Source organism: Pelobates fuscus, chromosome 6 (assembly GCF_036172605.1).
Source record: "Pelobates fuscus isolate aPelFus1 chromosome 6, aPelFus1.pri, whole genome shotgun sequence".
NCBI lineage: Eukaryota > Metazoa > Chordata > Amphibia > Anura > Pelobatidae > Pelobates > Pelobates fuscus.
Window position 1 is genome coordinate 213,193,009 of NC_086322.1, and position 27,252 is coordinate 213,220,260.

The 27,252-nt window shown below is 40.3% G+C and overlaps 1 protein-coding gene across 1 annotated transcript; it reads left to right on the top strand.

Moving 5' to 3' along the window:
• The first annotated feature begins 79 nt into the window (after positions 1–79).
• SARAF (store-operated calcium entry associated regulatory factor) lies at positions 80–21,848 on the top strand. Its single transcript, XM_063458723.1, has 6 exons — positions 80–363; positions 3,848–4,023; positions 8,584–9,019; positions 11,657–11,783; positions 20,377–20,501; positions 21,530–21,848. The coding sequence occupies exons 1-6, from the start codon at positions 282–284 to the stop codon at positions 21,553–21,555; spliced, it is 972 nt and encodes a 323-aa protein (XP_063314793.1). The 5' UTR covers positions 80–281; the 3' UTR covers positions 21,556–21,848.
• Positions 21,849–27,252: the final 5,404 nt, after the last annotated feature.

Below are 27,252 nucleotides of genomic sequence, written 5' to 3' on the forward strand. Positions count from 1 at the left end.
CGAAACTTTATTTAATAATCGTATGTTAACATGGATGACAGCGTCCTGTATGCCACGCCCACTTGTCACTGAACAGCCAATAGGAATGTGACAGGTTTGGATGCGGAAGTCAACAAGCTCCCTGCTGACTGCTGCTGATGTAACCTAGTGTAAGGAGCTCGGGCAGCCGTGTGCGGGTATAAAGCGGATAGAGTGCGAGCCCTGCGGGTTAGAGGCTCACTGAGTGACAGACTAATTGTAAGAGACACAAAAGAGCATCAAGACATCTACCTGTTGAGAAGATGGCAGCAGCTGGCATGTGTCTGGCTTTGGCCCTCCTCTCCACCATGCAACTGGCTCAGGTTCACTGCTGGAACCAGCAAGGTGGGTATAGAGACATGGCAGGGAGGTGGTAACACATGGTGGGTATAAACATATGGTAGGGAGGTGGTGGTAACACAAGGTGGTTATGGAGACATGTCAGTGAGATGGGAACACAAGGTGGGTATGGAGACATGGTAGGGAGGTGGTGGTGACACCAGGTGGGTATGGAGACATGGTAGTGAGGTGGTGGTGACACCAGGTGGGTATGGAGACATGGTAGGGAGGTAGTGGTGACACCAGGTGGGTATGGAGACATGGTAGGGAGGTAGTGGTGACACCAGGTGGGTATGGAGACATGGTAGGGAGGTAGTGGTGACACCAGGTGGGTATGGAGACATGGTAGAGAGGTAGTGGTGACACCAGGTGGGTATGGAGACATGGTAGAGAGGTAGTGGTGACACCAGGTGGGTATGGAGGTAACATGTGGTGGGTATGGACATGGCAGGGAGGTGGGGGTAGTAACACAAGGTGGTTATGGAGGCATGGAAGGTAGGTGGTGGTAACACAAGGTGGGTCAGGAGACATGTCAGTGAGATGGTAACACATGGTGGGTATGGCGACATGGTAGGGAGGTAGTGGTGAAACCAGGTGGGTATGGAGACATGGCAGGGAGGAGGTGGAGGTAACATGTGGTGGGTATGGACATGGATGGCAGGGAGGTGGGGGTAGTAACACAAGGTAGTTATGGAGACATGGAAGGTGGGTGGTGGTAACACAAGGTGGGTCAGGAGACCTGTCAGTGAGATGGGAACAAAAGGTGGGTCAGGAGACCTGTCAGTGAGATGGTAACACATGGCGGGTATGGAGACATGGTAGGGAGGTGGTGGTGACACCAGGTGGGCATGGAGACATGGTAGGGAGGTGGTGGTGACACCAGGTGGGTATGGAGACATGGCAGGGAGGTGGTGGAGGTAACATGTGGTGGGTATGGACATGGCAGGGAGGTGGGGGTAGTAACACAAGGTGGTTATGGAGACATGGAAGGTAGGTGGTGGTAACACAAGGTGGGTCAGGAGACATGTCAGTGAGATGGTAACACATGGTGGGTATGGAGACATGGTAGGGAGGTGGTGGTGACACCAGGTGGGTATGGAGACATGGCAGAAAGGAGGTGGTGGAAACAACAAAATTGGCATGGAGACATGGCCGGGTGGAGGTGGTGGTAACACAAGATTGGCATGGGGACATGTCAGGTAGGTGGTGGTAACACATGATTGGCACGGGGACATGGCAGGGAGGTGGTAACACAAGATAGGCGTGGGGACTTGGTAGGGAGATGGTGGTAACAGAAGGTGGGTATGGACATATGGTAGGAAGATGGTAACAGAAGGTGGGTATGGACATATGGTAGGGAGATGGTAACAGAAGGTGGGTATGGACATATGGTAGGGAGATGGTGGTAACAGAAGGTGGGTATGGACATATGGTAGGGAGATGGTAACAGAAGGTGGGTATGGACATATGGTAGGGAGATGGTAACAGAAGGTGGGTATGGACATATGGTAGGGAGATGGTAACAGAAGGTGGGTATGGACATATGGTAGGGAGATGGTGGTAACAGAAGGTGGGTATGGACATATGGTAGGGAGATGGTGGTAACAGAAGGTGGGTATGGACATATGGTAGGGAGATGGTGGTAACAGAAGGTGGGTATGAACATATGGTAGGGAGATGGTGGTAACAGAAGGTGGGTATGGACATATGGTAGGGAGATGGTGGTAACAGAAGGTGGGTATGGACATATGGTAGGGAGATGGTGGTAACAGAAGGTGGGTATGGACATATGATAGGGAGATGGTGGTAACCGAAGGTGGGTATGGACATATGATAGGGAGATGGTGGTAACCGAAGGTGGGTATGGACATATGGCAGGGAGGTGGTGGTAACACACGATTGGCACGGGGACATGGCAGGTAGGTGGTGGTAACACCAGATGGGCATGGAGACATGGCAGGGAGGTGGTAACACAAGTTAGGCATGGGGACCTGGTAGGGAGATGGTGGTAACAGAAGGTGGGCATGGACATATGGCAGGGAGGTGGTGGTAACACAAGCTGAGTATGGAGACATGGCAAGGAGGTGGTGCACACACAAGGTGAGTATGGAGCCATGGCAGGAAGGTAATGGTGGTAACACAAGCTGGGTATGAAGGCACCTGTCATATACTGTCATGGTGGCTCTTTATAGGAAATTGCTTGGCAGACTGCAAACAAATGTATAGGTTTAATATATAGTTTTAATAATTGCTTTTTAACTTAACTTTGTCTTGCTTAACTGCCAAACTTTCCAATATTTCGAATGGACAAAGAGGGATGCTTTAATTTTCAGGGTGTTATCAGGGGCAGGCCTGTTCTGATAAATTGTAGATGACTTACTGTAACCAATTTTTATGAACTATAATATAATTTAGGAGAAGAAAAGCTTATCGTTTTTACACAGACCGATTTCTAAACACATTCATGTCGTTTAAAGATGTGACTGTGAGTATTATTGCTCTGGAGCTCTGTTATACTCTTACACACATAAATAATATGGAGCTTCGGGGGCGGGGGGAGGACATTATGATAGAAATTAGTGACAGAGGGACACTTGGGAGGTATGTTCACAAATATGTTCTTGGCATAGTAGCAAAAGCTACTGTGTCCCCAGTAGTGTAAACATATTAAAGGACCACTCTAGTGCCAGGAAAGCATACTCGTTTTCCTGGCACTAGAGTGCCCTGAGGGTGCCCCCACCCTCAGGGACCCCCTCCCGCCCGGCTCTGGAAAGGGGAAAAGGGTTAAAACTTACCTTTTTCCAGCGCTGGGCGGGGAGCTCTCCTCCTCCTCTCCGCCTCCGTTCCTCCCCGTCGGCTGAATGCGCACGCGCGGCAAGAGCTGCGCGCGCATTCAGCCGGTCACATAGGAAAGCATTCATAATGCTTTCCTATGGACGCTTGCGTGCTCTCACTGTGATTTTCACAGTGAGAATCACGCAAGCGCCTCTAGCGGCTGTCAGTGAGACAGCCACTAGAGGAAATAGGGGAAGGCTTAACTAATTGATAAACATAGCAGTTTCTCTGAAACTGCTATGTTTATAAAAAAATTAGTTAACCCTAGCTGGACCTGGCACCCAGACCACTTCATTAAGCTGAAGTGGTCTGGGTGCCTAGAGTGGTCCTTTAAGGATCACTCTTATGTAACAGATCCTTTAGCTTTGGCATACAACAGTATTTCCACACCACATGTTCATTTATCTTCACGACAGTCTAATGAAACTAATTTCTGTCACATATAAATATAATGAAATAACATAATAATGTAATGTAATATTGTATGAAAAGATTGATAAATAGCCTAGAACTGGCCAAGGCGATCATTTGTAGAGACTCAGAAATGTTTAGAGAGAGGTATGATGTTTTATAGATGTATAATCTGTGCTATAAACCTTTTAAGCTTCATTGGTTATATACTATCACTTTAGGAGCAATGTATGTTTCATTGCAGACCGAGTGCTGCTGAGAGATATTCAAGCGATCACTTTGTATTCAGAACGATACACAAATAGTCGCCGCACGTCCCCTGTACCACAGCTGAAATGCACTGGTGGCAGTGCTGGCTGCAAGGTGATGCCACAGGTGGTACAGTGTCATAACAGAGGTTGGGATGGCATTGACGTTCAGGTAACTTTTTTCTTTTTTGTCGATTTTTGTACTATTTAAGATTGGATATATCTAGTGCAGGCATAGGCAACCTTTGGCACTGCAGATGTTTTGGATTCCCACGATGCTTTGCCAGCATTATGTGTGTAAGAGCATTATGGGGGATGTAGTCCACAACATCTGGAGTGCCGAAGGTTGCCTATCCCTGATCTAGGGTATATATTGATAAGAAGTGAGGGCACAATAATCTATTGGCCTGACAGAATTCCATTTTCAAGATAACATATTTTGCATGAATTATTATTTTGTATATTGCTGTCAGTATTCAATCACTTGTGAATTTCACATGGCATTAAAGAGACACTCTGTACCAGGCTGTCAGTCCGACAACTGGTCCTGTTACTTCCTGGTTTGGTTAGCTTAGTGGATATAATTTCAAGAGGCAGCAATTGCTCAGTGCACCTTCTTTGCAAAGACTTCTCATTGAGCTGCATTGTGAAGTTGGTAATTAGATTGCTAAAGAAAATCTGGGCTTGGTTAGAAATAGAGGAATTGCAAAGGCAGCAGACAAGAGAACTGCAGCTTTTGCAAGCTGTTTTTAGATTTAATTTCAATGAAAAAATGCATAATTAAATACGTGTTTTAGTTGGATTATATCTACTAAACCGTTTTTTAAAAATTATTTTAGTTTTTTTGGGGCAGTGGAGTGTCCCTTTAACTCTAGACTATATTGATATAATCTCTCTCATTAATTAGACTAGAATGCAGTCTGTAGCTTATTTATATGCAGGATCAGTCAGGGCCAGACTGGGACAAAAATTTAGCCTGGGCAATTAAAGGCAGAGCGGCCCACTATGAGGGGCAGAGCCATAAAGGAGGTGTGTTTATGTTTGTGTGATGCCCCTCCAGAGCATCCAGTGCTTTGTGGTGAAGTAAATTTTCTGGTTTTGTTTTTGTTCAACATAAACATGTGCCGTATTTGCTAGTGATTTGTCTCAATAATTTGGTGTCCTCAATAGTGGGATACCAGAGAACAAATGTGGAACAGGACTGTTAATGTGTGTATGCTCCCTGTGGTGTATGGTCCCTGTGGTGTTGTATGTGTTTGGAGGATGCTTGTGTATATAGGGGACTATTTGCATTTGTAGTTTGTGTGTAAAAGGGTTAGTTTGTGGCGTACTGTGCGTGGCTAGGGGCTGTAGTGTGTGTTTTTATAGTACCTGTTGAGTATGTGGGACTAGGTGGTGTAGTGTACGCATGTGAGGGCTGTACTGTGTGTATCTAGGAGACGCAGGGGGTTGCATTGTGTGTATCCTAGGATCTTTAGTGGTTGTATGCATATAGGGGTTCTAGTGTGTGTGTGTGTGTGTGTAGGTGCGGCAATGAATGTATGTATAGGGGGTGTAAATTGTGTGTGTGTATAGGGGTATAAAATGTGTATTTATAGGGAAAATAAAGTACTGTGTGTGTATAGTGTGTGTGTGTGTGTGTGTGTGAATGCATAGGGGGTGTGTGTGTGTGTGTGTGTGTACACAAGGGGTATAGAGTGTGTGAGTGTAGGGGGTGTTGTAGTGTGTCTTTATAGGGGTATAGTTTGTGAATGCAAGGAGTGTACTGTATATTTAGGAGGTATAGAGTTTGTGTACTGTGTGTGCGAGTGCAGGGGGTGTACTGTGTGTGTATATAAGTGGGTATAGCAGGGCCGGACTGGGGGGACGACGACTAATGGGACACAAGGAGAGCTGGGGACGACGACTAATGGGACACAGGGAGAGCTGGGGGGACGACTAATGGGACACAGGGAGAGCTGTGGGGACGACTAATGAGACACAGGGAGAGCTGGAGGGAACTAATGGGGCTGGGGGGACTAATGGAACACAGGGAGTGCTGGGGGGGAACTAATGGGAGAGCTGGGGTGGGGGGAATCTAATGGGAGACATGGAGGGCTGGCACGGGGGTATAGGGACACATGGAGGGCTAGGTGGGGGTATAGGGACACATGGAGGGCTGGAGGCTATATGGACGGAGGGAGGGCTAATAGGACACATGGAGGGTTGGGGCTAATGGGGCACATGTGGGGGCTACTGAGACACATGGAAGACTGGGGAGGATGGAATGAGACACATGGAGGGGCTGGGGAGTAAAAAGACACAGAGGCGTGTGGGGAGAAAGAGACGGAGGGGTTGGGAAAGGGAGGGGAACAAGAGACACACAGAGGGGCTGGAAAAGGGGAGAATGAGACACACAGAGGAGCTGTGGGGAAAGATACACATAAAGGTACTGGAAAGAGACTCACAGAAGGGCTGAGGAAAGGGAGAAAGAAACAGAGGGGCTGGGGCTAAGACACATGAAAGGGGCTTGGGGGAGAAAGATACAAACAAAATGCATCTTCTCTTGCTGTCTCCTGCTCTCCCTGTAACTCAGAGTCGACCAGTGAGAGAAATACGTCGTATTAAAGGGACACTATAGTCACCAGAACTACTACAGTTTAATGTAGTGGTTCTGGTTTCTGTAGCCTGTCCCTGTAGGCTGAGCACTGTAAATGCTACCTTTTCAGAGAAAAGACAATGTCTACATTGCTGCCTAGGCACATCTCAAGTGACAGTCACTCAGACGGCCACTAGAAATGCTTCCTAGTCCAGTGCTGCACACTCGGCATGGAGGCGCTGATCACTCCCCATAGAGATGCACTGATGCAATGCATCTCTATGAGCAGATGATTGGTGCGGTGAAGCGCAGCATATTGCCAAACATGCGCAATAGCCCCCCAATGCTTTCCTATGGGAATTGAATTGGCATAGACTGAAATATATCCAGTTGTAAGCCAAAGTGAAGAGTACACTTTTATTACTTAAAAAAACACACACAAAAACACAAGATAACATAATTGTTTTTACTGCTGTGCAATAGCATACATTCACAATTTCAGACCAAATGACCAGACTTTTCTTAATATATCAAGAAAATGGACTGAAACATTGATTATATGCAAATGCATACTGTGTGTATTTAAGGGGGTGTATATAATGGGGTGTACTGTGTGTATATAAGGGGATGTAGTGGATGTATATAACAGTGTATATAAAGGGGGTGTAGTATGTGTATAGGGGGTAGGATAGTGGCTTCATTAAATAATAAAAAAAATTATATATTCTCTCATTTACTCCCTATTACCTTGCAGGGGAGAGGGAGCACGCAGATCCCTGGTGGTCCAGTGAGATGGGGTACGCCGCACACAGATCCCTGGCGGGCCAGCCGGCCATTTATTTGGTCTGTACTTCCGCATGGTACAGACCATTTCTGCCTCTCGCGATCGCCGGAATTTCAGAGCGGCGCTCACGAGAAGACAGGCTGCCCGGCACGCACAGAGCTTGTCCGAGTCAATTCTCCCACTCCGGCCTGCGAATCTCTCCTCCAGCCCCTGAAGGGACCATGGTCCCTGTAAGGGCCAGTGCTACCCTGCCGGACTCAGCCCATGGTCATCGATGCCCACCGTGCATTTACCTGGTTTGCTTGATGGCCAGTCCAGGCCTGGGATCAATGGAAAATAGAGAATCTGATCCCAAAGCTAAATAATTGTGTAACATTAGGATGGGAAATCATTATAGCAAATTAATTGACCAGGAGGTTTATTGTTGGGTTTCTATAGTCTTCAAGTATGGCCTGGCCCACAGATGTTAGTTGGTATTATTAGAAGAATGACAGACAGAATAAATTCTACTTGAAATCAAACCTGAATGCCAAATTGTAATACTTAGAGCTGAAAAGTTTAAATTGCCTACTCTCTTTGTTTCCCCATACCTTGTTTAGACTAAAATGCTCAAAATTTTGTCTGAAAGTTAAGAATCTTTCTTATTACTATTATTCTTTATTTTTAAATTTCTAGTCTTCTGATCTTTATTGACAATTATAGCTATGATATCATAATAAATGTGTTACTAATGTTTTGCTTGCATAGTAAACGTTATTTGCTGTTTGTTTTTAACTCAATGTTTATTGTAAATTGTAAGAGATCACATAAAAATCTGCATATATTACTGGTACAAATGTGAAAAAGAGAGCGATTGCTTTGTGTACCTGTAGCAGCCCGAACTTCCTCCTGGTCGTAGATGAGAATAAATAAGAGAATGGCAGGAAGCAGCGCTTGCAATTGAAGTCCTTCGTTCCAAAGTAGCAATATGAAAAATAGAAGGGACACAACCCAAATATAGTGTATTATTTTAGGGTATCAAATATGGCAAATAAAAAAAAATTGCAATTACACTTTCCTGGAGCTCAAGATCAGCTCCAGATCTCTGCGCCTGGACTTTACAATCCCTGTCTGTGGATATGTAGATGGTCCTGGTCCTATATGAGAAGGTATGTGGTTGGTGGGAACCATAGGTTCTTTTTGGGTCTCACTGGTAACCAACAGAAATGGAAAACAAATGGTGATAACTTTTTTTGTGTTTACTGTATTACAAATATACTATGAAAAATGAAAGTCCTCTATTATAAATAACTTTTACCTTCTTACTCCCCAGAGCAGACAATGCTGTGGACGTTTGCAGGGAAAATAATCATGTTTCTTTTAACTCTTAGTGGGAATGCAAGGTAGACATGGACAACTCTTACAGATTTGGAAAAGTGGAAGTAAACTGTGAGGGTTTTGACTACCCTGAGGATCCCTATGTACTCCGTGGCTCCTGTGGTTTGGAGTACACTCTAGAGTACACTGAGGAAGGCTGGAAGAGATCTAATGATGGTAGTTACAGTGCTGGTGGACACGGATCTGGGTTTTTCCAAGGGCATTCGAAAAGCTGGAATTCTCCCTCGTCTAGTGATGGCAGCAGTGCCATCGTCGTTGTTGTGATTTTGGTGCTGGCTTATGGAGTGTATAAATTATTCCTTAGTGGGCCTGCAATTCCGCAACAGCCTCAGCCTGATGAGTATGGATATGGTCACCAAACCCATGCGACAGCCCCTCCACCTCCTGGCTACAGCCCCCCTCCTCCAGGATTCAAGTCTGACTTCACAGGTTTGCAAAGCCCTTCTTTTTTTAACTCCTATTTGCTTTTAGTATTATAACAATTGTACAAAGGAGATGCATCCTGAATTACCTCACTGAGAGGAAGTGGTATGATATATACCCTGCGAGCTTTGGAGTGCAAAAGTAGTGAGGAAACCGATCTCTTTATATATCTCTATACATGAAGAAAGAAACCAAGATCAAACCATTTATTTCTAAATGTGAGACTATATTAAACAACTAACACATAGACTGAAAACCTTTAAGACATGACTTCACAATTTTCAGAATTGAATAAATCTATAGCACCAATTATTATAGAATATGTAGTGTAGAGTTATGCTGATTAGTATAGCTTAAAGGGACACTGTAGTCACCCAGACCACTTCAGCTAAGTGAAGTAATGTTTACATTGCAGCACTAAGTCTGCCCTCTGTGGCTGTCTACCAGAGAGCCACTGGGGACGTTTCCAGAATTGTAACGGATTTTGGTCTGTTATCTGACGCTAGACGTCCTCACATTCTGCATGAGGACCTCAAGCGTCAGATTTTTTTTCCCCATAGAAAAGCATTTAGAATGCGCATTAGACCCCGCTCGAAGTGGGACAGAGGGGACGGGGCTTTGACCCAGCGCCGAGGGACATTGGCACTGGGATAAGGTAAGTGAATAAAGAGTTTTTAACTCTTTATTTACCGGGGAGGCAGAGGCATCGGTAGATGCAACACATATTTATATTTTTATATGTAGATTATTTATTTATTTATTTATTTATTTATATAGCGCCAACAAATTATGTAGCACTTTACAATGGGTGGACTAACAAACATGTAATTGTAACCAGACAAGTTTGATGCACAGGAACAGAGGGGTTGAGGGCCCTGCTCACTGAGCTTACATGCTAGAGGGAGTGGGGTAATGTGGCACAAAAGGTAAGGATAGTATTAGAGAAGTAGATTGGTAGAATGGTATTCAAGGAAGACTTGGTGAGGGTTTTTTTTTTAAGCCATTAACAGTTGAATTGATGTGCTTCTGTGAAAAAGTGAGTTTTTAAATGATTTTTTTTTTTTTTTTTTTTTTTTTTTTAAGGAGTGGAGACTAAAAATATATAAGATCTGTATATGTAATGCACTGATTTAGCTCTTAAATAAAAAAAAGAATAAATTCACTTTATTTAAAAATGTTGAGTATGACTTCCATTATCATCTATACTTATAATTATTAGTTATATAATTATCTGCTTAGGAAATTACATTTTATTTATTTTAGCGCGACCATCAGAAAACCAGGCAAAATCAACAGAATATTGCTGAATGTGTTCAGTCTCTGAGAGAAAAAAAATCACATCTCTAGGGCCAGCTTCCAGAGAATAGATTGTGGGAGCAATGACCCACCAAGCTTACACCCTATTTCAATTGCAACACTAGTCAGATCAGCCTAGAGAACACCAAAATAGAATTGGGAATAATAAATGTGATACTATACCGATCCTCTGGGAATGGGGGCACCTCACTGCATTGAACTGCAGTTTCTGCAGTATGGTGTCCAGAGTATACCAATTAGCAGTGTGTGTTATGAGGTATGAAATCTTGTTGCTTGGCACGTAGCAGAAATGACAAGGATTTATTCAGAGAAAACATTATAGAAAATGTTGGTAAAAGTTGGTTACATTAAAAATGTCTTATAGTGCATTTGGCAAGATACCAATGAATGATAAAAGAAAGTTTTGTGTATGTATTCCAGGTATTTTGATTTTCCTTTCTCCCCTCTGTGTTCTGGGTTCAGTCTTTTATAACAAGACCTTGTCCTTCTCTCCAATGGGGCAATTTGGGCCAGTACGTATTACCATATGTCCAAAGAATGGACATCCGGTACAATGTAATATTGCCACCTATATATAAATATGTATTTGAAATTCTAAACAATGACCACTTCAGGGTGCTCTAACATTATAATGCAGTGGTATGATTAATAAATCCGCTAATAGCTTGTTTACATGATGCAGGAAGTCTGATGCAATCGTTGTTTAGGGATTATCAGGCCTAGGCTAGGTTAGAACTAAGAAAGCGTTCTGTTCTCTGCAATAATCAACTCATTTTATTGTTACATTTTCCCTGCTTATAAAATTTGTAAAGCATTGCAGTATAAATTGGCTCTATATAAAAGCAAATAATAAGTTAGTATATGTATATTAAAATATAGTACTACAGATTTCAAAATCTGTTCTAATTGTTTTAATTATTATTGGTTATGATTTTTTGTTTTTTTCTACTTAAAATACTTGACAAGAACACCTAGCTCTATGTACCTAACCAGTCCTGTTGAAAAGGGGAGAAGATTTTTTTTTTTTTTTTACAATTTTTATATTTTTTATTTTAACAAAAACCAAGCATCTGGCATCAAGGAGAATAATTATGTATTTTTGCACCTTGGATACTGTCCGATTTTTGCCTGGGTGGTCTCTTTAGAAAACACAGTGTATAATATGTGTGCCTACCCTAAATGAAAGAGTAATATTAAAACTGAGCAATGTAATGGCAAAAAGACTAAATGGCTTTTTCCCAATGATGTGAAAAGAACTTGCACCTTAAAGACATTAATATTGATTGATGAGTTCCATTTTTTAACTATTTTTTTTTCTGCATTTAGGGTCTTCAGCAGGTTATGGTGGTTTAGGTGGCACTTCTACATTTGGCAGCGGTAGCACCCAAGGGCCAGGTTTTTGGACTGGCTTAGGAACTGGTGGTGTACTTGGATACTTGTTTGGCAATCGGAGGTGAGAAATTACTGAGCTTTGTACGCTTAATGAAAAACTGATTTATTTTTTTCTCCTTTTTTCACATTTGGCACTCTATTGAAGGAATTGTCCTTTAAATCCTGTGAAAAAGGGAAGAATAGTTAAGTTTACACACAAGTGTTTTTTTGCAATTTATAAAAAACAAAGTATCTGGCATGAAGCAGCAAAATATGCATCTTGCACCTTAGATGCTGCCAGACTTTTTCATTTGGCACTCTATTAAAGGGATTGTCTGGAAATTAGAGAAGATAGTTGTACATATAGTCAAGTACACAGCTATAGTCATGTATACAGGCCCGTCTTTAACACGGGGCAAACGGGGCAGCTGCCCCGGGCCCAATTACTCCTGGGGGCCCAAGGCAGCTGTCCCGTGGGCCCCGCTGCCCTAAAAAAAAAAAATGTTTCCCGGACGCTTTAGGCGGGCCCCGCACTGTAAGGAGTCCCACCGGGTGGCCCATGCACTTAGGGCCACCCAGTGGGCTTGTACTAGCAGGGGCCCGGTCGGGCGCTGTGGCCCTTTAACAGCGTGACCGGGCCCCTAGCTTTTCATCAGCACTGGGAGGAAGTGAGTGCTGAGTGTCACTTCCTCCCATAAAGAGCTGCTGTGCGGGAGAAGGACCTGCACGGGAGGGAGGAGGAGGAGGCAGTGAGGATGGGGGCTCCTCACTCACATCATCCACAGGCAGCACACTGGATCCCAGGGATGCCACCCTCCAGCAAAAGGTAGGAAACTGGAGGGTGGGCTTAAAATGTAAATGTTATATGTATGTCAGTTTGTCTGTCCGTGTATCTGTGTATGTGTCTGTGTGTGTCTGTGTCTGTGTGTGTCAGTATATCTGATAGTGTATGTGTCTGTGTTTCAGTATGTCTGATAGTGTATGTGTCCGTATGTGTCAGTACAGTATGCCTGTCTGACAGTGTATGTCTCTGTGTGTGTATGTCAGTATGTCTGCCAGTGTATTTGTCTGTGTGTGTCAGTATGTCTGCCAGTGTATGTTCGCCCACTGCGTTGGGGTGGAGGCATGATTGCATGCCAGGGAGTGGGTCCAGGGGGCCCAAGCAAATGCTTTCCCAGGGCCCAATCAATATTAAAGACGACCCTGCATGTATACAGCTTGTGGTTCAGTCTGATATCTAGAGTGTGTGCTTTAGTTACTAACCACCTCAAATTGATACAACGCATGGCTTTAGTGTCATGGGGTTGGCTGTGTGTGTGCGCGCGCGCTCATCCATTCGCATCTCTTTTAGGCAGTAATATATTAGTTTTTCTGTGATAAGTGATAGCAAACTTGCAGAATTTGTGTTGAAACCTGCATTTCAGCCCCACCACCCCCATGCCCTTCACTTGTACACAAAGTGTAGGTTTGAAAGATGCGATAAACTCAAATTTTACAGATTTAGTTGAACAAGACAAAACAATCCCTGTCCTCTCCCTTCTATGTCTGCCTAAAATCTGAGCTCTATGTATTTTATTTGTTTCAAACCCTGCACATTGTGTCAATGTGAATGTGGGCCTGACTAACAGATTCCTAAGCTCTCTACAAAGTGCTGATTCACTGATCTGCACATTAACCCGTGCAATCTTTCTACCGGGCTGTGCCACATGACTGAGACATGACATGACTGATGAGCAGCAGAACTAAGGGATTGCCTGGTCTATGCAGTCAGAATCCCTAAACCAATTTTCATTCCATTGCCACAGAATTATATCCTGTGAAATGACTGACACGGAGGAGTGTCATGGTTACTAGACTTTGACCAAGATCTATGCATTTGCTGGCTATTCTGTTAGCACAATGAATTGTTGAAATTAGAAGATAGAACAGTGCTCTCTATAAGTCCTAAAGGTAAAAAAACAAGACTGAAGGGAAAGTTGTTGTGGTTTAAATTCAGCAGACAGCAATGTTTTCTCTCAGGTATGAAGACAAGGAATGGACACAGCAGAAATACAAGCTTGGAGGGCAGTACTCCGTCACACAAGTGTATGACAAAATACTGCTCCTAAATTTAATGGGGAAAACACAGATCTTATAACAATTCTCCACACATCCAAAAGGGGTTGTCTTTACATAATACAGTCATGTCCTGTCAATTGCATATTCAAAGAACTTAAAGCACATTTGGCATTAGCTGGTCAAAAGGTGTTACTTGATTACACAAACACTTCCCAATAGTCACAAAGACAAGGTGTTAACAGGATATCCAGTGCAGGGGGGGGAAACAAGAAATCAGGATCAAAGGCCAGCTGTTATATAATAGAGCATCCTGACATTACTTAATCAATTGTGTCATTAATCCATTTCATTCCAATCTTTTATTCTGAAAGAATAACATATCAGTAAATTAATTAAATGTCTATTATAGCACTCAGGGAAGAAAAAAAACTTCAGAACCGTTATTTCTGAAGAAAATCTCCGGGGAGCCATGGCTATAATAAGACCGTCCCTCCCTCCTGGACGAATTAAGGTTTATTAAACAATTAGTTACATTTTAGCGCTTGGTATAAATTCTTTGCAGATCCAATAAAATGATTGTCTGTTTCCCATGATGAAGAAGATAAAGCCTGCTTAGAGTGAAATATATTAATAACATATTTTACTATCACTGTTCTTTGGGATCAAATAATATTAATCAGCGCATAACCAAGTCCCATGGAAAGAAGAATAATTAGGGTGCACCGAGCACTATTGTTCATTCTGGATCAGTCTGAGGTTGATTATTCTTTGCTTGGAATATCCAGAGTGCTTGATGGGACATCTTTCTAATCAGCTTTCACGAATCCACATCTGGTTCTCCTCGGTCAGAACAGCTCTTCTGGTGATGGCAACAACGGTTGTTGAAGGATTTGAAGAGGGATTTCACCAAGACTTGGTCTCCAGGCCTGAAAGGATGTGTGGTTGTACCTGAAGGATGAGGAAGAGATAGAGACAAATCACCATAGATGCCATTCAATTCGTCTACAAGGTTCAATACATATAACACAACATTTAGGTCTCCACTCACCATCGGAGCACCTTTAGACTTACACCATGAAGTTGGAAAAGGTCTCCCCATTAAAATTTCAAAGGGTGAATAACCCGTAGTGGAACTAGGGGTCATTCTGATTTCAGCTAAAACTGCTGGCAAATTGTCTGGCCAATTACGTGTGCTACCCAAGCCTCCTTTTGTCAATTTCTCCTTTATCGTTCAATTCATTATTTCTACTTGCCCTGATGACTGAGGGTGATAGGGTATATGAAATTTCCAATCTATACATTTTACAAACCTGCTGTGTAACTGCTGAAGTGGAAGAAGTTCCTTTATCATTATTAATCATAACAGCCAAAACGTGTCTACAATACAAGTAAATACTTGAGTCCACTTTTGCCATTTTCATATGCATGAAGTTAATTTGTAAATGTAACATTGGGCCTTCCACTGGAGGAAGGTGGTCATGTTTACTAAACTGTGGTTTGGTAGTATTAACTCTTGCACATGTTAAGCACCTGGATAAAATATTGGTAACTGTATGATCTTACCTGTTAATTACAAATCGTTATTTTAGCATAGCCAATACCCCTCTTCGTCCGACATGTCCATAGCCATGGAACTGTCGGACGAGTAACACAGAAGAAGCTTGAGGGATCTAGCTAAGGATCTAGGTAACAGTATGGCCCTCAATAATCCATCAATTAATGCAAAATGAGAAACAGTTCAACCATCAGCTGCAACAAAACCTCTAGCCTGCCAAATGACACCAAAATCATGAACCACTCCAAAGGCACATCTCGAATCAATATAAATAGTCACATCTTGATTTTTAAAAGCAATACAAGGTTGTGTAAGAGCAATCAACTCCATCTGGGAACTAGTACACCATGACTCTTATAACCCTCATCCACCACTAAAACACTAACAACATGCTTATTCCCTGCACCAACATCCACAGACTTTTTAGTCACTTTCTCATCTTTCATACCAACATCAACACTTCCTGCAGTGCATCTCACCATTGCAGAAGGACTCACAACCATCTGTCCAACATGCCTTTTCCTTCTACCAATTGCCATTAAAATTTCATCCGTATCAATATTCCAAAAAATCTTTATTTATTTTTTTATTTTTTTTTATCTAAACTGTGATATAATGGTACAACAGAAGGCATATAAGCAGGAGGTGCTGCAGAAGCCTGAACATACTTTGCAGTCTGATCAGGAACAACCCATAACTGAGCACACTTTAACCATCCTGTAGCTGCATTATGCATATACTTCTTATCCCATTTTGGATCTCCACCTGGACCCCACTTTTTAAAACCTTTAATACACATACCTTTCAGCATTTGCAAATGAAAATCACTAAAAGAACCCTCTCTTGACCATGGATTACAAATCATTTTATCACAATTCTCTGACCATACAACTAAATTTGTACAAAATGGCTCAGCATAGTAATCTCCAATAGTTTCTTGAACAAACTGGCATGGAGTTTGGCCTAATCGAGGACCCTGAGACTTGACTTGAGGAGTACGTGACGCAGCACTATTAGGGACATCTTTAGATGATTTAAATTTTACAGAATTTTGTTGGGAATTTTTTTTACCATTACTGGAGCCCATTTCCAACTTCACACAGATAACACTTTACAATATATAACACTTTATATATGAACAATGCACACTTTTTAAACAATACAACTATACATGCAGCGCTGCAATAAACAAAATAAAATTTATTCTACTGTGTCCAAACCGTGCATCCAATATAGTGACTAACTCTGGTCACTCAGTGGGACTGCTATACCCACTATATACAACTTACCGGTAAGATGGGACTCTAACCCATAAAATATCCATTTTTTTTCTCTTATACAACTTTACATGGGACTTTAACCCAAACTTAATAACAACAACTTTACATGGGACTCTAACCCAAACTTAATAACAACTTATTATGGGACTCTAACCCATAACATAAAGTATGCTGTAAAAATACAATATTATGTAAAATATTATAATGCACAGCTACTTGGGGACTCAAACCCTTTTAACTTCTGAGAGTACAACAAAAACAAAAAAACATTACTTTTCTGCAACCACAAAAAAATTGTTCAGAGAATCCAAACAGGGTAAAGAACACAAAAATAAAACAGAAAATGTCCTTACCCGATCTGGACTCCCCTCACTTCTGACACCATACTGTTGTGGTTTAAATTCAGCAGACAGCAATGTTTTCTCTCAGGTATGAAGACAAGGAATGGACACAGCAGAAATACAAGCTTGGAGAGCAGTACTCCGTCACACAAGTGTATGACAAAATACTGCTCCTAAATTTAATGGGGAAAACACAGATCTTATAACAATTCTCCACACATCCAAAAGGGGTTGTCTTTACATAATACAGTCATGTCCTGTCAATTGCATATTCAAAGAACTTAAAGCACATTTGGCATTAGCTGGTCAAAAGGTGTTACTTGATTACACAAACACTTCCCAATAGTCACAAAGACAAGGTGTTAACAGGATATCCAGTGCAGGGGGGGGGAACAAGAAATCAGGATCAAAGGCCAGCTGTTATAATAGAGCATCCTGACATTACTTAATCAATTGTGTCATTAATCCATTTCAAAAGTCTAAATCCACAGTCTCCTGGGACAAAATGTATTAAAAATGGAAAAAATACTAATTTTGAGAGAAGATCCCAGATTAAAGAGCATGGAATCAAGCCTCAAAACTGATTACCCACATATGGGATCCATACAAATGGTATGAAACATAATTTTTTTTTTTAATAAAAATAAATCTTTATTAGAGAAAACAAATACGCAAATAATAAGTGAAACACTCAGTGACTATCTCCTAAGTTGCCTGCCAGCTTCCTTACATAGGGGTAAATACAACAAAGTTTGATACCACCTGTATAACCCTATAAATTCAAGTCAGTGGTTACAATCTAGTAGAGAAATGGGAGCTAACTTTGTTTGAAAACAATTGATACAAGTTATCTGGAATGTAGTCATTGTATTGCAAAGAAGCCTTATATAAATACTTTCAGAATACAGCTTGAGTAGAGATATGAAGGAAATGTTTAAAGGATCACTATAGTGTCAGGAAAACAAAGCGGTTTTCCTGACACTATAGTGCACTGAAGGGGTTTAAACCCCTTCAGTTACTTACCTTATTCCAGCGCCGTGCTCCCTGTGCACTGTTGACCTCTCCTCCCCCGCCGACGTCAGCGGAGTCAAATGCGCATGCGCGGCATGTGCCGCGCGTGCATTCAAGCTGTCAATAGGAAAGCATTTCTCAATGCTTTCCTATGGACGCTCTGTGCGATGGAGGCATAATATGCCTCCAGTGTCGCAGATGCGCCTCTAGTGGCTGTCCGGATACAGCCACTAGAGGCTGGCTTAACCCCAAATGTAAACATAGCAGTTGCTCCCTTAGTCAAATCAAGCAACTACCCTTCAATACGTCCTGATCACTAAACTAGCTGCTTCAAAGCAGCTCTAGGTATGTATTCACTGACTCCTCTATTCCAGCATACCAGGGACAAACGGATCGCCCCCAAACGAGCATCTCACTAGCTGTTTCCCTTGCTTTCTGAAATACTGCAGCCTAGTAAAGATGTGAGGGAGTAACTCCCCCCTCATCCCCTTGGTTAGACTGAAGGCGGGTCTAATGAAAAATTAAGTTCCTCCTGAGTATCTGGCAGGCATACTAAGGGGTCCCGGAGTTAAAAACTAAAGCATCCTACCTGATGCGCATTTCAGTGCTATACAGGCGCCTTTGTCTAGGGTAATCCCGTCGAGTCGAGCTTGCCGGTCATTTGAAGGTTTTAGCTCCGCCCATTGGATAACGTGATACGGCTAATTGACACGTCATCGGGGGCGTGCTTAGGGTCCGTAGGGCAATACACACCCCTTTTAGACTTCAGAGTGTGCTTCCAATTCAATTAACCCCTACAGGGGAGACCTGAAACCTAAATTTACCCATAAATGTAGTTGCTCACAGAATTAAAATCCCATCGAAAATTGTAATGGGGTAACTGATGAACCCCTCAATGTGGGGGCTCCAAATAATCCACCCATAGTTGTATGTAATCACAAAGGATTATCTTGTACAAGATATAGAGCATCCATTTGTGCTTATTCCTGATGGGGAGACAAAACCATGCCAATCAGAATAAACACATAGATATGGGGACTTGCAATCCCTAATGTGGGACCCTAACTGTTCATTATGTACATACCATACAAAAAACAGAGCTCATCTATTTAACATAAAGAAAGGATAAGATATTGATGTTTATATCAAATAAAGTCTCTAAATCACAACTATAGGCTTCCTTACAAAATTAAAGGAATTATGATGTGTATAGACAAAGTAAAAATATGCACAGGAAGAACAAAAATGAATTTGTTCTAAATCACAACTTGGTCCTAAGGGTCCAGCAGTACTTGATATAATTAATATTGGCACAAACTCAGGTTTGTGATTAAGCAGTGAGGTTTAAGGACACTATGAAGTGAGATAATATTTATTAATATCTTGGTCGGTTACCAATAACTTGCTGGCCGCACAATATAGTCATGTGGGCTTATGAAATTATGTCATATAGCCCAATAAGGAACATCTAATAACTATTGTCCTTCTTGTGCGGCTTTTACACTGCACCATTAATAAAATGCTTTGTGGCCAGCCCCAGCAACTACCACACAGCAGGGGCAAATGTAGACCAGCCTGTGCATGTGCAAACTGTGCCGGCTGTCTGGTGCCTTGTGCGGCTGCACAGCTCACACACCCTTAAGGCCGGCCCTTTATGTGTGTGTCTGTGTACGTGAGGTGAAATTAAAGTGGCAGTGAAGGGTGGCAATGGGAGTGAAGTGGGGGGGGGGGGGGGGTAGGGGAGGATTTAAACATTGTTAAAGAATGGGATAACGGAACTCTACCAGAAATAGAAGTGGACTGTCTTTAGAGAAGAGAGATTGATAAGGAGAGACGGACACATGGAGAGAGGTGATATGCAATGGAAAGAAAGGGACATGGGGAAAGGTAACCTAGATGAGAAGATTCAAGACATGTCTGAGAAAATGAAAGGACATGGGGAGAAGAAAAGAGCATTTCTTAATTTTGATCTTTCAGCTGTATAGTAAAAAGCTAACAAATATTGTACCCTTATTATATGGCAATCCCATATAAGGAAACCAAATTAGTGGGCCATTTACTAAGCTGTTGATAGATCAAAATTAAGAAACCAGCTCATGTCCTGTGTTTGTAAGTATTACTATTATCATTAGTAGATTACTTTTTAGCCATATAGATGAATGAGGCCCTACATCCATACAAAGACATGGCTATTGGGAAAGGGTTTCTGATTCCTGCTTTAATCCATCATTTCTAAGTTAAATGAAATGTATAGTATCTTTTAAATCCTCTCTCCCCGCACTGCCAGGGATTTAAAAAAAAATTATAATAAATTTAAAAAATTATAACTTTTAAGGATTATTAATGTTGACCTTCATATATAGTTATGTGTCCATCTCATTTGAAAGAAATGTATTAACAGACATTTTATTTATTTTTCATTACATTTAGAACTCAACCTTGCCAGTCTCCATATTTTAACAATTGGTCTGGCCCTACCTATTCCCATGGCCCAATGTATGGAGCTTCTCAGCCATTTCAAACACCACAGAGTTCAGGTGTGAGAACAACATCAGGTAAGGATTTTGTCTGGTGGGGTGTCAGGATTTGACTGTCACCTCTCTGCATAAATGTTTTAATCATGAATAGGAAGGTGTCTATTTAACACTATTGCCTCCAAAATATGTGGACTATCCCATATATAGGGAATACACCATAGTGAAATATAGGGCGTCATTTTAAGGGTGTAATACTGGGTTTATCCACTAGATGCCTCCAAAGGAGGGAAGAGAGCGTGTGTAAATATTTATCAAAGATGTAAGTTTACACACACAAAAAAAAAAAAAAAAAAAAAAAAAACGGGGGGGGGGGGGGGAGGGGGGAGAAGACATTGTATGGTTTTTGTTTATTTTATTTAACAAAAACTGGTGCTCCCCCAATGGACAGACCTCATTTGCTTGAGCAAAAGTCACCAAAAACGGCAACCAATAAGGGAACAAATTCATACATTTTTGGAGTTATATTTTTGACTTTACAGTCTTCCACTCCAAATGGTCCTTCTTGGGTTTTCTAGGAGTTCAAATTAGTTTGAGTATATTATCACATCTTAAGTAACTAATTTACCATATAATCCAATGTAAAATATATATATATTGATACAAGAGAATCTCCAGTAACAGAATCTAGCATGACTCGTATCTCATATCTATATGTGTATATTTTATGGGCACTTGCGCAGTCTGTACTGAAAATTCATAAGAACCAAGAGTATGAGAAATGAAAATCTTTGTTATAGATGGAAGTAGAGTGAGAAGGGGAAAAAAATTTGACTCCTATCAAAACTTTAATGACTTACATTTTCTGTAAGTGCGTTTCAATGCTCCACAGTTCTAAAGCACGGATACATTTTGCACATTAAAGAGGTTTTTAAATAAGTGAAAAAAATAGAGACATTGACCACTCTTTACTTGCACTGTGCAGGACTGGTGATTTATTTTTAAGTTTCTCCCTCGATCTTGAATATACCATAAGAAATATAGTTCAGAAAAATAATTTTTTATTTTCGTACAGCTAACTCACTCTTCTTGTAATATTTAACCAACAGGGTTTGGAGGAACAAAGAGAAGATAAAGAAGAAAATGGACTTAACAGATGCTTTATTGTCCACATTTTTCCAATACTTTAAATGAACAGAAAAGTCTGGGATGCATCTGTTTTGTTTAAAAATATGGGTAGTATTGCGTAGTTCCAGAGGCTGTATCAATGACACCATGGAATTTGTGTCTTACAATCAACACACTTTCACACTTAACCCCTTATATTTGACCTCAAAATTATTTTGTCCCTGTGGCATGTTACATTAAAATGCAATCTGGCTACCCAGTCATTACATATGATTTATCCTCTTATAAACCACTCTATACATGGTATCCTACATACATCGGTAGATACTGAACCACTTGGGATTCTTGGAAATGCAGTGACATTGTATTAACTGTCCAAACGAGCTCTGCCTGCTTTAGGAATTTTACTGTTAACTTGTGTATGCTTGTATGCCTTTAAGGATTTTATTAGAGTATATATTTGTAAGCATTATAGATCTAATATATGGATACATATACTTTTTTCCTCTTAAAATAGAAGAAATCGTTATTTTGTTACTGAGGACTACAGCTAGACCTGATGTTTCTTTATTCTTCTGCTCTCTGTATATAAATTAGAATATATGCTTAACTTCGAGATAAAATGTTAATGACTACTGGTTTTCAATATGTATTTCTACCCATTTGAGATTAAATGTTGCAAAAGCCATGAATGATAAGTAAAGAGATACAGTCATAGAAACATAGGCATTGATTTAATTCTGTTGGATAAGATCTTCAAACATTCAATTGATCGCAATATGTTGAACAACTTTTCAATGTATTTATCTACAAAACACCTATAGACTTTGAAATGTTTCTTCTGATTTATCTGCAGAAGTCACCATTAAACAGGTTATAATCATTTGAAAAGCTTATCAAAAATAATTAAATTGAGTTAGTAATAATTAATCCCATTTTAAAGCAATATGTAAAGAGCCCATTCTTTATATCATGCTGTAGACATGTGTCAATATTTCAGTCGACCAGCAAGCAGATCAAGTATCTTCTAGGCACTATGTTTAAAGTGTTGTCCAAGTTTACCTGGTAAAAGCCAACAAAATGCTTTTCTGTATATGCTATAAACCTACTGTAGTAAACAGTATATACTACTTAAAATTTATTCAAACCATTTTAAATACTTCAACATTTTCTCTAACAACATACTTTTCTTCATTTTTTTTTATTTTTATTTTTATTTTTTTTACTCCTAGTCATTTTTTTTGCTCAATGGTAAATCCATAATGTCCCACCCCATTTGCACTGTTATGCCAAAAAACAAATATTCATCCAAGGTTAGGCAGCTATATGTAATCTTTACCCCACCTGAATTCCTAGAAGGTAGAATGCATTCTCTATATATAGAAAGTTAGAAATCGGCTACATACAAACATGGCTGTGCTTAAGGAACATGTATTCCTTATGCTATAGTGAAGTGTTGCCCCCCTTCTCCTCCCCCTTTTATTGGTTTAAAAAGGTAAGATTTACTTACCTTTTATCCCTCAGCCACCCAACCCCTTGCTGAGATAATCAATATTGATGATTTCAGCCAAACCAATGCTTATTCATCTGAAACATTGGCAGGCAAATGTTCCCCATGAAAAGCATAGATTGCTATGCTTAACCAGGTCCAACTGTTATTGCAGTGGAGGCAATATTTTACATTGCAAGGTTAAAATAACAGGGGCACTGCATCCAGACCACTTTATCTCAATGAAGTGATCTGGGTGCATTTAGTGTCTAATTAGGCTGTGTGTGGGGCAGGCTCCTGCATCTGCTGACAAATGACAGTGATAAGTGACATGAGCCTGTCATGCAACTGAGCGCTTTAGGCAGCAGTCCTTGTTAGCACTAGGTATTCCCTCACTTGGCAGTGATGTGCCAATAAGGTAAGAGAAAGCGGAGAAATTATATTGGGGAGAGACTATAAATGGGAAGTGATGTGGAAATGTGACTGGCATTTTACCTTATGTAAATTAAAAATTTAAAAAGCTAGCTATGTGGATATAAAAGTTAGGAAGAAATTGTTTCAAAAATCAGAATTTCTTTTTCTTTTTTTCTAAATACAATTTACATTTTATGTCTGATAGAGCACGCCCAGTGCATATTATTCACATTAAATAAACACTGTACTGTAAAGAATGTCTGAATGTGCATGCTTATGGCATTTCTCTTTAAACATTAGTAATGTTTACTGGGGTGAAGGATTGTCATTTTCAGAAAACTGACAGATCCGCTCTCAGGGGTATTTGCATATTTCACGATTCATGAAGACCCTTGAAACTGACCGATCTCATATGGGTCCAGTGGCCGTGAGGTGCAGGGAAGGTAAGTTTTACTAATCCCAGCATCTCCCTCGCAACCACGCATGCATAAGAGTACAACACTAAGGTATATGGATGATCCAGAGAGACCACAGAATCCTACATAAACAGAGCCTAAATCCCACAGCCGTCATTTGCCTCGGCTGCTGGAATTTGACAAACGTTGATGGCAACCTTATAAAGTACAAAAAAGTGACAGCTTCGCTTTAAATCTGTTGTTTTCATATAAACTTCAACTATAACATAGTTGTGTGAAACTTTAGAGCTTTTTTTTTTCCTGTGTAAATATTTAACGAACATGTAACGCATTAAATGTATGTTAATGTTTTTAAGTAGAAATATTTCTTGTTCGTTTTTTTTTTTGTTTTTGTTTTTTTAAATGGCTTTGGTTTTCAGTTAGTTCTGTGTTGTGAAATATTGTACCAGAAACTAAAAGCATCAACACATTAAACAATGTGCTGAATTAAAAAGAATACAACTATAGCTGCACCATGTAGCTGTCAACTTTGTTGTGGTGACATTCCTAATTGTGATAGGATTGTGCTACGTGCTACTGCAGACAAATGATTAACATTGTCAATTTCACACACAGCTATTTCTTCTTTTAAATTCTTTCAATACTGTGATGTGTGGTGTGTTGTCTTGCTGAAGTTTAAAGAAAATAGTTTTCTCTTAATATAATGTGTGCCTTAACCATGGCAGTTTGGATTGTAATTGTTTAAATTGTAAAATTAATTGAATGGTTTTGCTCATAAAAGTTTTCAAAATCTGTATAAACTTTTGGTCTGTTTATTCATTTTTATTTTCAAATTATATTTTATTTATTAAGTAGTTAAAAGATAACACATAATCCTCAAGAAATAGAGAAAGTAAAAGAATTAACAAAATGTTTCTTTGAAGATAACCAAAATAAAGGTACATCAGATATAACAGTATGGTGCACCAGGCAGTTCTGAGAGGGCTCTTTATCAAAATGGGTTCAATAAGAAATAAGAGTAGAAGTTCCTCCTTGACAGACCTATATATTTATTTAAATGCTTTAACAAGGCTTAATAAAGATAATCCCTCCAAACAAATGAGTGAGAAAATAGATAAAATTTAAAGATAATATTAATGAAATTATATGGCAGCAAACCTCCAAAAAATTGGAACACTTAAGAATAAAATCATATTACAGAGGTAACCGGGCAAATAAAATGCTTACAAATAAAGTTAAAGGATATAGAATGGCCACGATGATACAGAAAATTATAACTGAGGAAGGGCCACAACTAACCCCTGAAAAAGTTGGTAAAGCATTTAACTCTTTTTATGAAGAGCTATATAACTTGCCTAACCAACTTAACAATCCAGAAACATATTTTAAAAATAAAAAGATGAAACAGCTATCAGCAGAACAGGTTAATAGTATCAACAAACCTTTCACTGAATTAGAGATTAACCCCTTAAGGACACATGACGTGTCTGACACGTCATGATTCCCTTTTATTCCAGAAGTTTGGTCCTTAAGGGGTTAAGGAGGCAATAGATATGTTAAAAAATAATAATAACTCCAGGCCCGGATGGCTATCCTAATATATTATATAAGCAATTTAAGGAAGAATTGGTGGTCCATTTGAAAAATGTATTTAACCCCCTTAAGGACACATGACGTGTGACATGTCACGATTCCCTTTTATTCCAGAAGTTTGGTCCTTAAGGGGTTAATCAAATTGTGGAGGAAAAGGTCATCCCAGAGGAAATGCTATATGTAAATATTATCCCTATACATAAGCCAGATAAACCACCAGATCAAGTAAGAAGCTATTTCTCTGCTAAATTCGGATATAAAGATATATGCTAGCATCCTAGCTAACAGGATGCAAACCGTCTTACCTTACTTAATTCATAAATATCAGGTCGGTTTCATAAAAGGTAGACTCTCCAGCAATAGTGTGAGAAAAATAATCGATATTCTAGACAGCACTAACGACTCCAGAGTCCCATTTCTGGCCCTGTCATTGGACGCAAAGAAGGCCTTTGATAGGGTCAGGTGGGACTTCCTGATAGCATCTATGAAGGCTTTTGGTTTTGGTGGATGGCTAATGGACGCTGTAATGGCCTTATATTCCTATCCAAGGGCTAGAACTATAGGGAGAGGTATAATATCTGACAGGGATGCCCTCTCTCGCCGCTGCTTTATTTGTTATATATCGAACCTCTAGCCTGTGAAGTTAGGGAAAACCTAAAGATTAAAGGAGTCAGAATAGGTCAAGAAGACTACAAATTATCACTATATGCGGATGATGTCCTAATCTCCATTACAGATCCTGTACCATCATTGGATGAATTGATGAAAGTTATAACTGAATTTGGAAATTACTCCAATCTCAAGTTGAATGTAGATAAAACAACTATATTAGCAAAAAATCTAAGTAAGGAAGATAGAGGGAAGATTGGGAATAAATATGACTTCGCTTGGGCTAAGAAACATTTGCAATATCTAGGTATTAAAATAACAAGTAACCCAAATAAAATCATAGAGAACAATATTCTCCCTATGATGAAACAAATAAATAAACAACTTAAAGACTTAAGACCTGCAGAGATATCATGGATTGGGAGAATAAATGTTGTAAAATCATACTTTATGCCCAAATGGAGCTATATATTCCGCATGATACCTCTTAAAATTCCAAAACCATGGCTTACAATGATACAGACAGCTTTTGAGAAGTTTATATGGCTGGAAAAAAAAAACGAGGGTGAATAAAAAAATACTAAATATGAATTCCAAGAGATATTCTAAAGACATATGACACATGCGCATTAGCTCATTTAATTATATTGTTAAAGGAGAGCTCCGCAGAGGAAGCCTGGACAAAAATAGAAGCTACAAGACTGTGATCTCCAAACTTATTAGCTATATTTTGGAGTCAACAAAAGAGAAATAACAAACATAGGCTTAATTATGGATAATTTATTATTGCAGTGGAAAAATTGGAAAAAGAGACTTAAGATACTGGATAGAATTATTACGGATATACCTTTCAACATTTTGACAGTCAACATAGAAGATTTAAATATAAAAACCTGGACGTCTTACGGTATTAATAATATAGATCAAATAATGCAACAGAATCAAATTATGTCTTTTGAGGACATTAGGCAGTTATTTTCTCTTCCCTATTGTAGCGGTACTTACCTTATCCGGGGGCCGGACGCGGTCCTCTCTTCAAGCCGCGCGCGGTCCTGCGGCTGCACGAGCCGCGCGCGGCTCGTCCGACTGTTCAGACAGGAAGGCGGGCAGTGACCGCGAGAAGCGGTCACGTGTCCCGCCTGCAGCTAAGAGCGCGCCGCGAATCTCGGGCGCGCTCTTAAAG